Below are 14,352 nucleotides of genomic sequence, written 5' to 3'. Positions count from 1 at the left end.
AAGTGTCAGATTCTTTTCAGACATTATCTCCTTTAATCCGCACACAGCCCCATGAGTTAGGGATTACTGTTTTCATTTTATGGACAAGGAGGTTAATTTTCAAAGAGCACTGGCTGTTCACTGGCCGGATATTAGATAACTACTAAGTCACAAAGCTGAGACTAGGATTTTTTTTCTTCACTCTTGAGCCAATATTCTTTCGATGGCGGTATTGTCTTTTAGAGAAAAGACACACTACTGTAATAAAAGTAACAAATTACAATGAAAATAAAAGTAGCAAATAACAAAAATAATAACAAAATTCTACTGAATCACAATGGGGACACACATTAATTCTGATTGCGAAGAGGAAACATTCTGCTTGGAGGAGGTAATATTTGAGCTAACCCTGAGAAATTTTAAGACAGAGAAAATTAGGGTGGGTTACAACGTAAGCACAGAATCTGGCACATATTAAAGGTTCAATAAATGTTTGCTGAATAAGCAATTTTTGTAAATAGTTTCTCCAATCAGCTCTGTATTTTAGGGAAGATAAATCTGGCAAACGAGATGAAGAATGGATGAGAGAGCAGGGGGCCTTTACAAAGGGAGGCCAGTTGGTGGGTTCTAGTAAGAATCATGACTAGAGGGAATGAAAGGCTGATTTAGCACAGTGGCCGTGCTCATGGAAAGGAGGGCACTGCTGGGAGAAACACCGTAGAAAGTAGAGCTGATTGGATTCTCAGGGTGAGAGAGAGGGAGGAATTGGAGATGACTTTGAGCTTTCAGGTCTGGGTGACTGAGAGGGGGATGATACTGTTAACTCAGATGGAGAATACAGGAAGGGAAGCAGACTGAGGGGAAGATGAGGAGTTGGAATCCTCCATTTCCAGAATCTCCATCTAAGTCAGACCTCCTCACTAGTGTCAACAGAAACCCAGTTCAGCCAGGGGCTAAGGACGGATATTGCGGTTGGGATTCATTCAGAGGAAAGGCAGCTATCTATGTGCCCTCAGGAGCCAAGACTGTATTTTCCATCCAGCCAAGACAGTAGAGCTTTGACAGAAGTTTCAGGGTGGCTAAGCCAAGGAAGGAGTGTAGCATAGGATGGGAAAGAAGTTCAGACCCTCCGTGATATGGGATGAAATTATTTTAATGAGAAGGTGGTTGGGAATGGTGGTGGTGGTGATAAAATCCTTCCCAGGATCTAGGTGATCTAAGGATTCTCAAGTCTGTGACAGTGTTGTACACTCAGCCTCCTGAACACCACTTCGAGGCTGGGCGGTGTTACACCTACAGATTAGATCAACCACTTAATCTCCCAGAAGACTTAGCCTGTGTCATAGTACACTTTTGCCACACCCTCTATAAAGCCCCGGTTTCTAAGGTTCTTTCCACCGGAAGCTATGACAGAAGGAAATGTCTGGGTGAGGAGGGGTAGTGGGTGAGGGGCCCAGGTTCCTGACACAGTACACGCAGGGAACGAAGAGCAAGAGCGCCATGTTGAAGAGACCACTGCCACTCAGATTCCTCTTGTTCCTGCAGCTGCCTCTGCTGGGTGTGGGGCACACCACAGAGTTCCTCACACCGACTAATGGGAATGAAAGCATCACAGCTGGAGGGAAACCTGGTACTGGAAGGGCTTGGGGATAAGGGAGGTTGTGGGAAGGGGCCATACAGAAATCTGGAACCTGCTACTGGATATAGGCAGAATTTAAAAGTACTGGAGGGAGGGCGGGGGAAGGGTTCCCTGCCTCATGCTGCTGCTTCTTCTGACCATCATTTCTCCTCTCCCCCTCCCCCACTTCATTTTCTCCCCAACCTAGATTTCTCCCTGACCTCTACACCTCCTGGAATCTTCGATTTGTCCACCCTTCCCCTCCCAGAGGTTCAGTGTTTTGTATTCAATGTCGAGTATATGAATTGCACTTGGAATAGCAGCTCTGAGCCCCAGCCCAACAACCTGACGCTGCGCTATTGGTATGAGAAAGGAAGAGGGGATAGTACAGGGGTGGAAGAGGAGGCGGGCTGGATGTGAGAGACTGCATGGGACTCAAGAAAGAGGGTGGCCAGCATTCCAGGCACTCCAATATTTTCTTATGGGGTAAGTCATAAGTTAGTTCAGAGGAGATGAGGCTGGGCTGTGGATGTCTGTAGCACCCAAGTTTACCCCAGCATTCCTCTTCCTTCTAATCCTTCTCTAGGTACAAGAACTCTAAAGACAAAGCCCAAGAGTGTGGCCACTATCTATACTCTTCAGAGATCACTTCTGGCTGTTGGTTGCAAAAAAAGGAGATCCATCTCTACGAAACATTTGTTGTCCAGCTCCAGGACCCACGAAAACCTAAGAGGCAGACCATACAGACGCTAAAACTGCAGGATCTGGGTAATTTGACAGGGGGCTCAAGAGCCCAGGGATTGTGGGGCATTGAAGTATACAGAGCTGTGTTCTTACACCATTAGGGTACCTGGGCAGAAAACAGGAGGTGAGGGTTTGGGGTGAGGAAGGGAAGAGGGATCAGGAGCACTACCTTCAGGATCCTGACTTATCTAGGTCAGGGGAATGACCACTCACACACACATATCTCCAGTGATTCCCTGGGCTCCGGAAAACCTAACTGTTCAAAAGCTGAGTGAATCCCAGCTGCAGCTGAACTGGAGCAACAGATACTTGGACCACTGTTTGGAGCACATGGTGCAGTACCGGAGTGACCGGGACCACAGCTGGACTGTGAGTGACTGGGGATAGAAATGTATCAGTTAAGACCAAGCAGGTGGGGATAAAGGATTCAATCAGCCCAACAGGAAAGCTTGATTCCAAGCTCCTGTTCTCTGCCTTCCGGTTCCTCTGCCCACCCCTGCCTTTCTCCAACTCTTTCCTTAAGTGAGTTTTCATTAGGGTTTCCCTACCTATAGTCTTCCCAACACCAGTCAGACAAGTAAACCAAAAGAAGCCTTTAAGGAGATCTGGAGCCACTGGCTGGTGTGGCTCAATGGACTGAACGCCGACCTGTGAACCAAAGAGTTGCCAGTTCGATTCCCAATCAGGGTGCATGCTTGGGTTGAGGGCCAGGTGCCCAGTAGGGGGCATGCAAGGGGCAACCACACATTGATGTTTCTCTCCCTTTCTTTCTCCCTCCCTCCCCCTCTGTCTAAAAGTAAATAAATGAAATCATTTTTTTTAATTGGGGGAGGGGGGAAGACCTGGAGAGAAGGATTAGATTCTAGTTAGTTGAGGGAGCTGTGTAGCTTGAGTAGTCAAGAGAGGAGGGAAGAGCCAGAAGATGATGTTGGGGGAGGGGCAGCCATTTTAATTCTTCCTTCTTTTATGGACATCCATCTTTCCCTCACCCTTTCTCTCCCCAAGGAACAATCTGTGGACCACAGACAAAGCTTCTTTCTGCCTAGTGTGGACGCACAGAAACTCTACACGTTTCGTGTTCGGAGCCGCTATAACCCACTCTGTGGAAGTGCTCAGCGTTGGAGTGAATGGAGCCAACCGATCCAGTGGGGCGGCCATACTTCAAAAGGTAAAATGGACTGCAACCCATGAGCCCAGCACCCCAGCCTTTCTAGCACCACTGTCTTTTGCTCTACCTCCCTATCCCTAAGCTCCCAAATTTGATGGCCCATCTCCCCTCACTGGTCCACCCCAACCCCCAGGAAGCAGGGTTTTTCTGTGTAGGGTTGGGTCACTGAGTTGTTACAGTAGGGGGATGGGTTGAGAAGAAGGCCAAGGAGTCCTCAAAAGGAAGATAGAATGTATAAGTCACCCCTACAGCATTCCCAGGAAGGCAGCAGCATGGTGAAGATGGCTTTGGACCAGCCACATCTGAGGTATAAACCTGCCTCTGCCATTTACTGCCTCTTTGATCTTGGGCACATCACTAACCTCCTTGATTGTCCTTCCTCATCTGTAAAATGGAGATACTAATTGGTCCCCCCATCAGGAGTTGTGAGGATTAAGTACATGGAAAAGTGTTTAGCATAGTCCCGGGCACCTAGCTGGGGCTCTACCAATGTTGGTGTGTTGTAGGGGCATGAAAAGCACTAGGGCTCTTTTCCTTTCCTCTTCTCCATAGAGCCCCCGCCGTGGTTTCAAGTGGAAGCCGTGATCATCCCCCTTGGCTCCATGGGACTGATTATTATTAGCCTCATTGGTATTAGCCTCATCTGTGTGTACTGCTGGCTGGAAAGGTGAGACTTCGGGAATCCCAGAAAAAAGAGGCAGGGGTGGCTGGGAATAGTAGAGGAGGTTCATGATTACAGGTCAGTAAGGAATGAGGGGTGTCATCCCAAGTGGATGTAGGAAGGGAAGGAAGCTGCAGGCACAGAGAGCACGGAGTCTCTTTATTCCACATGGAAGAACTGGGGAAAAAAGGGTAATAAAAGAGCGCCGCCAATGTGCTCTTGCTTCCTTTTTCTCCCCCTACCCCAGAGTGATGCCACGAATTCCTCACCTCAAGAGCCTAGAGGATCTGGTTACGGAATACCATGGCAACTTTTTGGTGAGAACATGGTCATAGGGGGACTTGCAGTCTGTCCACTGCCGAATTCCTGCAGGATGACAGAGTGTAGGGGTTGGGCAAAGGGGAGGAGGCCCCCCCCCCTACTAACTGTCAGTATGTGGCCAACCAGTTGTGGGGTAGAGGGGAGATGGAGAGAGACCTACGGAAGAGCTGAGTATAGATCGGTTGAGGCAGATCAAACAGTGGTATTGGGAGCCCAGGGGTCTTTGTGTCCCTTCCATAATCACAGTGGTGAAGAGGGAGTGAGCACTCCCTTGGCACAGAGCCTGGGTCTTTTGTTTCCTGCCCCTTATTGACCCCTGACCTGGAGATATCTGTCTTTAGGCCTGGAGTGGTGTGTCTAAGGGACTGGCGGAGAGCTTGCAGCCAGACTACAGCGAACGGCTCTGCCACGTCAGTGAGATTCCCCCCAAAGGAGGGGCTCTCGGGGAAGGCCCCGGGGGCTCCCCCTGCAGCCAGCATAGCCCCTACTGGGCTCCCCCATGTTAAACCTTGAAACCTGAAACCTGAGCCCTGATACCCTGGCAGAACTCCAGGGTCGCAGAGCCCTAAATTGTACTAACTTCCCCTTATCCAACCAGCTTGGACCCAATTCTCCTCTAGCCCCACTGTGGCTGACTTTGAATTTTGTACCCCCTATAACTGTCCCCTCATTCAATATTCTCCTCCTTAAGAATTGCCCCTTTGCCCTGTACATGTTTCTCATCTCCCTCAATCCAGTCCTTCCTCTTCACAGAATCCTCCCTCCCTCCCTGCTCCTTCCGTTTTTCCATTTACCCTTCAGTTGTTCCCAAATCAATGAGAAATAAAGTTTCTGTTGATAATAATCAAGAATGTCTGTTGTTGGTGCAGGGGAAACATGAGGTACAGTAAGAATGGGGGGCATGGTGCTGAGAGTAGGGAAGAGGAGTACTGGACTGTTGCTGTGGAAGCAGTAGTGCCACAAATTAACTAGAAAAAAAGCACAATTCCAGGAACTTAACTTTTCTCTAAGGCATCCTTCCGGGGCCCATTTTAGAGTTAGATTTACCATGTTGCCCCTGTTCCCAATGCATCTTCTACAGACCTCACCCAGGTTCTTCTCATCATTATTCCAAGTTCTACCCCCGCCCCCCACTTCTGACCTCATAATCCCTCCACAGCAACCTCAGGCCCCACCCCCTAGCGATGAGGGTTATCTACAACTGCCCATAGCTCTCTCCTGTCTTCCCTGGCCTGCGCTTCCCACGGCATGTAATCCACCTGCCTCTTCAATCCCCCAACCCCATGGATTTCCCAAGGTCTCCAGAACACCCTCCTTCATGACTCATCAGGCCCTTTCTGAAGAGTAACATCTTGACAGCATGTTCATCTACATCAAACATGGAGGTGAGGGTCATTATGGAGAAACTGGAGTCCATGTGTAGGGCTGGGAAGGTTTGAGGGCAGTGGTGATCACAGGGACAGTATAACCAGGGAAGAGTCATATGCCCCATTCCATCTCTTCTCAGATAATCAGATTTTTATTGCCAATACCAATTGTGCTGTCTACCACCTGCTGTATTACGTCCGCAGAAAACTGGGGTTGTCTAAAAGAGGTGAGGAGTTTGGGGAGGGGTCTAATGGCCAAGGGTCAGAAGCAGGAGGGTCATCTCTGGCCCCCAAGGCCTCCTGCTGGCAAGAACAGAGCTCCTTGAATCCCCTTCTGGATAGGATCCCTGGCCCCTTTTGCCCCCCCTTTCCTTCCTCAGCTGCCCCAATTACCCCTGTGGCCTCCCTCCAGGCTCCATCGATTTGTGTGATACAGCAGGAACAATGAAGTTGTTTTTCCTGATGAAGAAGCCTGGAGACTATGCCAACAAATACCTTACAGCTCGAAACACCTACTATGTCTGTAGGGTGATACGCGGGAAACCAGGTAGAGGGTTGGAAGCATTCCCCAGAGATAGAGCAAGGCCCTCAGGTGGGATTGTGGATTTTGTCCTTAAAATAGGGCACCCTCAACCAGGTCTAATCGACCATGTCTAGTCAGCCTAAGAAGGGGCAGTGCCTGAGACATTAAGTCAGCAATAAGTCAGGCTCACCATACCATGTCCCCGCCCCCCCCCCCCCCCCCGCCCTTGATCCTAGGGATGGATCTGAGGGGAGGAAATGAGGTAAACCAGCTCAAGTTAGTGTTGAGTGGTAGGATCCTGAAATCTTGGGCTTTGTAAGGGTGGAGACTAGGTAATGGGCTGGGGATAGCATACTGCTGTATTCACAGGAACCCCACGTGCGAATGCCTTCCTAGCCTTTGTACCTCTCCTGAAGAATCCAGAACATGCAGTAGTCGGTAAGGAGCATGGCAGAGAAAGGGGGAACACGGAGAGTTCTATATATAGCTGGTGATGGAGAATATAGGGTGGGAGTGCTGTCATACAGCAAGGGGGATCACAGGAGCCTAGGAAAAGGGGAATAGGGTCTAGGCCCACTTTAGGAGGGATGCTTAGCTCAAACCAGGTGCATTGTGTGTCATTCACTGCTCCCCCCATCTTCTCCCTATCACCACCCCATCATTTCCATCTTTCCCTTCTTCCTTTTCTGTTGAAGCTTACACATCTTCAGATCACTCTTCAGACTAACTTTAGGCCGGGTTGCTCCAAATGATCATTTCAACAATGGGAGGGACACGATGGGTGGGTAAGGTCACTAGTCCTCAGACGTGGGGCGCCTTTTCCTGGTTTCTAGAGGCCTTGCGCTTACAATGTGCCTTAATGGAGAGAAGCCGACTGAAAATGCTTGCACTCAAACAAGCCAAGAAACTCGCTAAAGCCGAATCTGCTAGGAGCCTGGCAGTAAGACTCCCCAAATCTAGTCTGTCCCAGCACCCCTTTTTCCCACCAGCCAACCAGACTCCTCCACCATGGTCCTCTGGGATAAATTCCCTTTCCAAATTCAACATCCATGCCCAAGACCTGCCTTTCACCTCTGTTGTCCTGCCTTTGGCCCTAGTTTGTAGAAAGCTTCCTTCCATGAACCTCTTTATCTGACTGACCCTTTCCTTTTCCAGGCCAAAAAAGGTGGAACCAAGACCACTCGTAAGGGCGCAGGCCAGAAGCTCAGGGTAAGCTTTAAAACTCCCACTCCAAAGCAGAAACGAAAACCAAATAAAGTGACCAAGTGAGAGCAGCAATACTAGGTATGAAATTACTGGAACTTAATGTGAGGTTCCTTTTTCAAGAGGGCCCTTCTCCCAGTAGTTGCAGGGAGGCCTAAGTATGTCTTGGGCACCCTGGAGGCTCTGAGGGTGGATAGGAGTAGCGGGAGAGGGCTGGGGCATGCACATGGGTGGGGGTAAGGAAAGAATGGGAAGCTTAGTACAATGAGCCTTTGAGGGACAGAGGGACAGAGTAGGGGGGTGGGGTCTTTTCTAGCCAAACCACCAAAGGAGTCCTATCAAAGCCTGCCTACTCGTGCTTGGGTTAGGTGGCTGACGGGCCACTTCCCTCCTCCTACCCCCACCTTCTGCCCCTGCTGAAATTCCCCCACCCCCACCTCTCAGTCTCTGGGCAGTCCCTCCCACCAAAACTTTGCCTTTCTCCCTCCCTCCCCCTTGTCCGTGGGCAGCAAGGCAGCAGAAACCAGAGCTGGTTATAGGCATTTATTGAATTTATTCATTTATTGATTTGACACACTACCCCACTCAAATCTAGCACATGATACAATCTGGATAGGCCAGGCACTGACACAGGAAATGATGGGAACCCACAGCAGGGGTGGGGGAGGGGACAATGCAAAGGGGACGGGGGGAGGGGCTGCTTTGGGGGCTGGGGTGGAGGAGCCCCAGATGGCCTCCCTGGCAGGTGCTAGTAAACCTGATCCACATTCCCCTCCATCCCGGCTCATTTCCCAGACCCTCAGCCAAGCTCACCAGCTCCCCCTTCTCTGTCCTGCCCCTCCCCCTGCCCGCCGCCACACACACTTCCACATAACCCCTGTAGCCAGGCAAGGGGGAAGAAGGGCAGGGACAGCTGTCAGGGGCCTTGAACAGGGAGGTCTCTGTGCCTAACTTTACCATCCTAAATCCTTCCCTCCTTCTCTTCCCCCTCCCACCCCTTCCCAGGCCACAAACTAATTCCAGGCCTTCAATGTGCTCCCCCACTGCCGCACTAACCCACAGCGGGTCAAGGGAGAGTGTGGCTGCATCCTAATACCACACACTCCTAGGCACAAGGTGGCTGAAGGTGGGAGCCTGGCTTAGCTTTTTCATTAGGGAAACTCTGAGCTAGTTCTGCACCAACATTGTTCTAGACCTGGGCCACATAGGAGTGCATCCCCTCACTCAGGATTGATTCCTACTGCTGCTCTCCTGACCCTGCCTCATTCCCCAGGTTTCCCCCAGTGATGTCTGTAGTGTTTGCAACATGTCACTATGACAAAGCCTTCAGAAAGAAAAAAAAAAAAAGCATTCTCTCCATCACTAGCACCTTGCCACTATTAAAAATCTCTATATTTGTGTTTATAGTTCTTAAAAGTTTATAAAAAGCCTTTCTGTGATCTCCAAGGGTCATTTAGCCTGGTGAGCCACTCCAGTGCTCAGACCTTGGCCCTTCCAGGTCCCCACTACCCCACCCCCACCCCCCACCACTGGCCTAAGAGGCCACTGCATACAAACCCCAGGCTCAACCTAGCCTGGACCAGCTCAGATAAGATGCTACAAAAAATCCTGCTCCCAAAGGCAGAGGTAAGGCCACTGGTGACTTCACATTTCCAATAGCATTGCTTGCCCCTGCTACAAAACCTAGGGGGTGGGAATAGGGGAGCCCAGGAGGGCTCCTGAGAGGGGGCCTTACCCCCTAATTGGCACAGTGAGAATAAACCCCCTTCTTTTCCCTCCCCCCACAGCTCCTATATGGGGCAGCTTTATCTTTATAAATTCCTGGACACCTGTATGAATAGACCCCATCCTAGCTCTAAAGTAGGATCCCAAATTCCCAGGGTGAGGTCAGGGGTAAAAAGTGGATATGAGCACCCCTGGATCCACCTCTGAGGCAGGGGACAAAGCTTCCAGCCATGGCTCAGGGATCTGTGGAAAGAAGAAATGGAGGACAAGGTAAGAGGCTCACTCTGGGGCATGACCACGTCCCACCACCAAGGCCCATGCCCAGGAAAACAGAGACAGCCCCTCTCCCGCCTTTCCTGTGTTACCCGGTAGGGATGGGCACTGCTGAGGGGCTTGGAGGTCCTATCTGGAAACTGCCATTCTCACACAACATCCTCCTTCCAATTCCCGGGGAGCTCCACCTACCCCCTTGTTCCAAGTCTCCCCCTCACTCAGACTGTAGAAGTAGCTGGGCACCCAGGAGTGGGCCTAAGCTGTGAGATGCTATGGTGATTAGGGGTGCAGTACCTGGCTCGAAGTTGAAGTCCAGTCCCCCGTCCCCATCCATGAGGTCACTGATGATGTTATCCATGTCACACTCCAGGTTCTCCAGATACATGTCAAGATCTAGATCCTGAGGCATTCTGGGTTGGCTTGTAGCTTCAGTAGAGGGTGCAGGCACAGGAGTCTCCGGGCTCTTGGGGACGGGAGCCGCCGCCATGACTGGAGGTGGTGCTACCATTGGAAGTGGGAGAACCAGACCACTGGGGCCTGGAGCCTCTGGGGGCTTGGGACACAGGCCGACTCCTGTGGCTATGTTACTGGAGGAAGGCACACCCCCCAATAACAGAAGTGTGGGAGCCTGGGACAGAATGGGATCTACCTGGGTCATGAGAACATCAGCAGGGAGGGGTGGTGTGTCAGAGGTAAGCAGGGCCTCCAGGGACTGGGAGCTTGAGAAGCACCCTTCTGCTGACAGTGATCCCTCTGCTGGGCTGAAGAGGGAGGTGCTATAGGTATGCAAGGGGCCCGGAGCCCTAGGATGCTGCAAAGAGAAGCCAGACAGACTACTCTGAGAGAGCAGGGAATGGGAAGATGTTAGATTGAGCCCATCTAACAGCTCCAGATTTTCCTTTAGTGGGGGAGGGACACCCCCTGCAAAGCTGCTGACTGAGGCTGGCATTTCCTCCACCGCCGCAGCCGCGGCGGCCGCCGCTGCCAGCACCTCAGACTCAGGCCTCAGTGGGGAGAGCCGGGTGCTGACACTGCTAGCATTTGAACTGCTTCGTGGACGGAAGGTGGTCCACATATCGGCTTCCTCGCGGTTTCGAGAGCAAGGGCTGCCTGACCACTTGGCGAAGTGGCCAACAGGGCTCTTCGGAGTGGCACCTTCAGGTGGAGCTGGCAGCACAGCTAGTTTCTTCTTGGGCGCCTTGCTGCGGCCCCGGAGCAGCTTGTTGCTGCTATCCATGGAGGTTGCCCGGCGGCGGGGCGCCTTGCCACTTTTGCCCCCGTCAGGGTTCAGCATCCACCAAGAGCTCTTGCCAGTAGCCTCGTTGTGGACCTTGATGAACTTGCTGTGCAGGGACAGGTTGTGGCGGATCGAGTTCTGGAGAGGGCAGAGGCAACAGAAAGGGGGCATGAGTGGTGGATAGCAGGGGGTCGGTGGGCCACAGTCCAGTCTAAAGGGAGGCTGGGGCACAACTGTGGCATTCCTGGAGACGCAGAGCTAGTCCAATACAGGGGGAGAAAAGGCAAAGGTAGGGCAGGAGGTTGGGGAGGAGACCACACACATAGTTCCCACCCAGAAGACAAGCTATTCAAGCCCGCGCAGGGGCACCAGAGACAACCTGAATAACAACCTACTGCAGAGGGCAGGGCACCCACCCTGGAAAAGCTCATAGCATTAAACTCCTCCCAAGTCTCTGGGGGGCTGTTTGGGGCTGGTGGGGGGTGGGTATCAGGACGCCGCACTCCTGGTTCAGCAAGAACTAGGCTCTGATGGGAAAGAGCATTCCACAGCTCCACCCCTTTCCTTGAGTGCTGCCTTGGGTGGAGTTTACAGGACAGTGGCGCAACACCAGCTCAGGACTGACCCACCCTGTCCTGAGCCAGTTCTCTGAACATGCTGAGGGGCTGGAACCTTCTGTGCAGCTGGCGCTCCACTCCCCACGGGGCATTTGGGCCCCAGCTCTCCAGAGGATTCGAAGAAGCCTTTTGTTCTGATTTCTCCCAATTTGCGGACACACACCCTCAACCACATTTGGGCCAGGCTCCTCACTGTGCCTCAGATACACAAGGCACATTCCTCCCTCCCTTCCTCCCTGTTCTGGGAAGGAGCTCCCCTCTCTAAATTCTACTGGTTTTGCCAGCCCAAGCTTAAGTCTCCTCTTTTTTAGAAAGTGGTTGCTTGACTTCTGCAGCCAAATTTCTTGTGTTCTTTACAGTTTTACAGAATTACTCTCATAAAGTATAAGTGCCCAGGACACAGATCCTATCGTCTAGTCAGGCAGTGCCCCACCCCCCCAGTACTGCCCCTCCTCAGAGTACCAAGCTCACAGTACTAGTCAGGCTCCCGGTACAGAATCAATTATTTCTTGCCTTATTGCTGGGGTGGGCCCCAGGTGATGGCAAAGTTCCCTTTGAGTCTCTGTTGGCTTTTGAGTAGTACGCAAAAACGTTAGGTCAAGGTGCAGCCCATGGGTTGGGAAGCAGTGGGCTACATTTCCTACACCCAGGATACCACACGAAAGTCCCCGTGAAATCGGTGACTAAAGGAGGATTTAGCAGTAAACTGAGAATAAAGTGCTCAGTTGAACAAGGCCATGAAGCACGCACACACCGCCCGTCACCCTCCTCAAATACCAACAACACACCCAGACCCTCTCTACACGTGTTACACCTACTAGAGGAGACAAGTCGTAACAAGGTAAGCGTACTGGAAGGTGCGCTTGGACTATCCAAAGTGTAGCTTAAGTCCTAAAGCATCTAGCCTACACCTAGAAGATATCATACAAACTGACCACTTTGAGCCGTACCTAGCCCGAACCAACCAGGTCAGTCCCTACTGTTGCCTGCAGAAACCCTACAACAGCCTCCTTTCCTGCCTGCCCCTCAGAGTAGTCCTTCTGGAGCACGTGTTGCTCACCAGACTGATTGTCCAACTTTTATGCACGAAGATAAAAAATTTTACAAATCCACCACTTCAGCTGTCTAGTTCATAGAATCTTAAAGAAAGGACCCCAGAGATCATCCTAGACCAGCATTTGTCATTCACAAATGGGACCCAGCAAGGATACGTGATTTATGGTTAATTAGTCCTAGAACCAAACTAGAATGAAGATTTCTTGCTCTCGGTAAAAAAAAAAAAAAAAATCTCTGAAATCAGTATTTGGGGCATTTGATAGAAGATTGACAGAAGAACTTGTAGGGTGGGGGAGGCACACTTGACGTTTTTGCACCTCTCAACTCACATTCAACTCATATCCCTTAACCAGACAGTTACTCTGCCTACCCATGGGGGGTGTCCATTTCCAACATGTTCTTCATGGTGATTGGTTTTCTCTACATCTGATTGAATGACAGGAAATTTTCTGGACCTGTTCTGTTCATTGTAGGGTGACTAATAAAGAATGAACTCAAAGAAATCAGGATTGCTTTTCTCTAGATAATATACACATTTCATAAATAACCAGTGATTATTTCAAAGTGCTGTGACATCGCCAACTTACTTTTGACATGATTAGCGTAATTAACCTCACCTTCATTTTAAAAGTGATAAAACAGTGACACGAAGAAGGGAGGGTCACACAGCTAATGGAAGAGAAAAAAACAGAAAAAATAAATCCAAATCATTGCCAACTTGATGTGAATTACTCTGAACCATTTTTTTCTGATACAGGAAAAGAAGGAGGCAATAAAAAAATTACAAACATGTACTGACCACTGATTATATGCCAGGATATTCCTAGCTCATTTATCCTTACCACATGTCTATAAACTAGGTATTATTATCTTCATCATGTGTGTGAGAAAATTCAAGCTTAGCAGAATTAAATAATTTTACCAAGGTAGTAAATTGAATAAATGGAAAAGCCAAGCAAAACTTGAACACCAGACATCTGCTCTGTCAGTTTGCACTTACCCGTTACACTGTTCTAGTAGGGGAGCCCTTCCTTGCCAACATGAATAATGGGTCTGGCCAATGGTAGATCCCCATCATAACTCTTTAGTAATCTTATCTCCAGTGTTCTTTCCAAAATACAACCATACTAATGATTATAAAAACACTGAAAATACTAATAATGTCTCCCTTTACATACATATATATGTATGCCAGGCCCATACCTTTATTCATGCTGTGCCTCCTGCCTTGAATCTCCTCCTCCCTCACCATGGCAGGCAGAATTTTGCCCCATTCCCCCAACCCAGCCACACCCATGAATATGTTACCTCCTGTGGCCAAACAAATCTTGCATGTTGTAGAAGGGCAGGGAAGGAAGTCAGACAGATGCAACAGGGAGGAAAGTCAGAGCCATACAAAGCTTGAGAAGGTTTCAACATAGCACAGTTGACTTAGTGATGAAGGAGCCATGTGTCAAGGAAATAGGAGCCAGTCTTATAGCTGTCAGGGGCTGAATTCTGCCAACAACCAGAGAACATGGAACAGAACCCTGAATCTCAAATAAGAACTGCAGCCCCAGCTGACAGCTTGACTTTAGGGTGGAAAGGCCCTAACCAAAGGACCCAACCATGTCCTGCTGAGCTGCTGACCTACGATATAATACACGGCTGTGGTTTTAAACTGTTAAATTTATAGTAATTAGGATGGCAGCAATAAAAATAAATACACCCCTTTCTGTCTTGGAAGCTCCTACTCTTCTTTCAGGGTCCCCCTGAAATAAGAAAACAGATAGCTCAACTTTTTGTTTAATTTTATTAAATTTATTAAATTTATTTCAGTGACATTGGCCAACAAAGTTATATAGGTTTCAAGTGTACGAT

At 49.9% G+C, this 14,352-nt stretch overlaps 2 protein-coding genes across 2 annotated transcripts; one reads left to right on the top strand and one right to left on the bottom strand.

The window, feature by feature from the left end:
- Positions 1-1,359: 1,359 nt before the first annotated feature.
- Positions 1,360-5,334, top strand: IL2RG (interleukin 2 receptor subunit gamma). The gene is made up of 8 exons (XM_024555268.3): positions 1,360-1,609; positions 1,806-1,959; positions 2,184-2,365; positions 2,571-2,710; positions 3,347-3,509; positions 4,062-4,176; positions 4,418-4,487; positions 4,833-5,334. The coding sequence occupies exons 1-8, from the start codon at positions 1,480-1,482 to the stop codon at positions 4,995-4,997; spliced, it is 1,119 nt and encodes a 372-aa protein (XP_024411036.1). The 5' UTR covers positions 1,360-1,479; the 3' UTR covers positions 4,998-5,334.
- A 4,033-nt stretch (positions 5,335-9,367) lies between these two features.
- LOC128780010 (forkhead box protein O4) lies at positions 9,368-11,821 on the bottom strand. The gene is made up of 2 exons (XM_053917573.2): positions 9,877-11,821; positions 9,368-9,552 (listed from the first exon to the last, which is right to left on the bottom strand). The coding sequence occupies exons 1-2, from the start codon at positions 10,988-10,990 to the stop codon at positions 9,545-9,547; spliced, it is 1,122 nt and encodes a 373-aa protein (XP_053773548.1). The 5' UTR covers positions 10,991-11,821; the 3' UTR covers positions 9,368-9,544.
- Positions 11,822-14,352: the final 2,531 nt, after the last annotated feature.

Source organism: Desmodus rotundus, chromosome X (assembly GCF_022682495.2).
Source record: "Desmodus rotundus isolate HL8 chromosome X, HLdesRot8A.1, whole genome shotgun sequence".
Classification (NCBI taxonomy): domain Eukaryota; kingdom Metazoa; phylum Chordata; class Mammalia; order Chiroptera; family Phyllostomidae; genus Desmodus; species Desmodus rotundus.
The sequence above is the reverse complement of the archived record's forward strand: the minus strand, read 5'-3'. Positions and strand labels throughout refer to the sequence as shown.

Coding starts and splice junctions, on each gene's coding strand:
- IL2RG (XM_024555268.3), top strand. CDS start 1,480: ATGTTGAAGAGACCACTGCCACTCAGATTCCTCTTGTTCCTGCAGCTG. Junction 1,610..1,805: donor CACAGCTGGAGGGAAACCTG/GTACTGGAAGGG, acceptor TCCCCAACCTAG/ATTTCTCCCTGACCTCTACA. Junction 4,177..4,417: donor GTGTACTGCTGGCTGGAAAG/GTGAGACTTCGG, acceptor CCCCTACCCCAG/AGTGATGCCACGAATTCCTC.
- LOC128780010 (XM_053917573.2), bottom strand. CDS start 10,990: ATGCCCCCTTTCTGTTGCCTCTGCCCTCTCCAGAACTCGATCCGCCAC.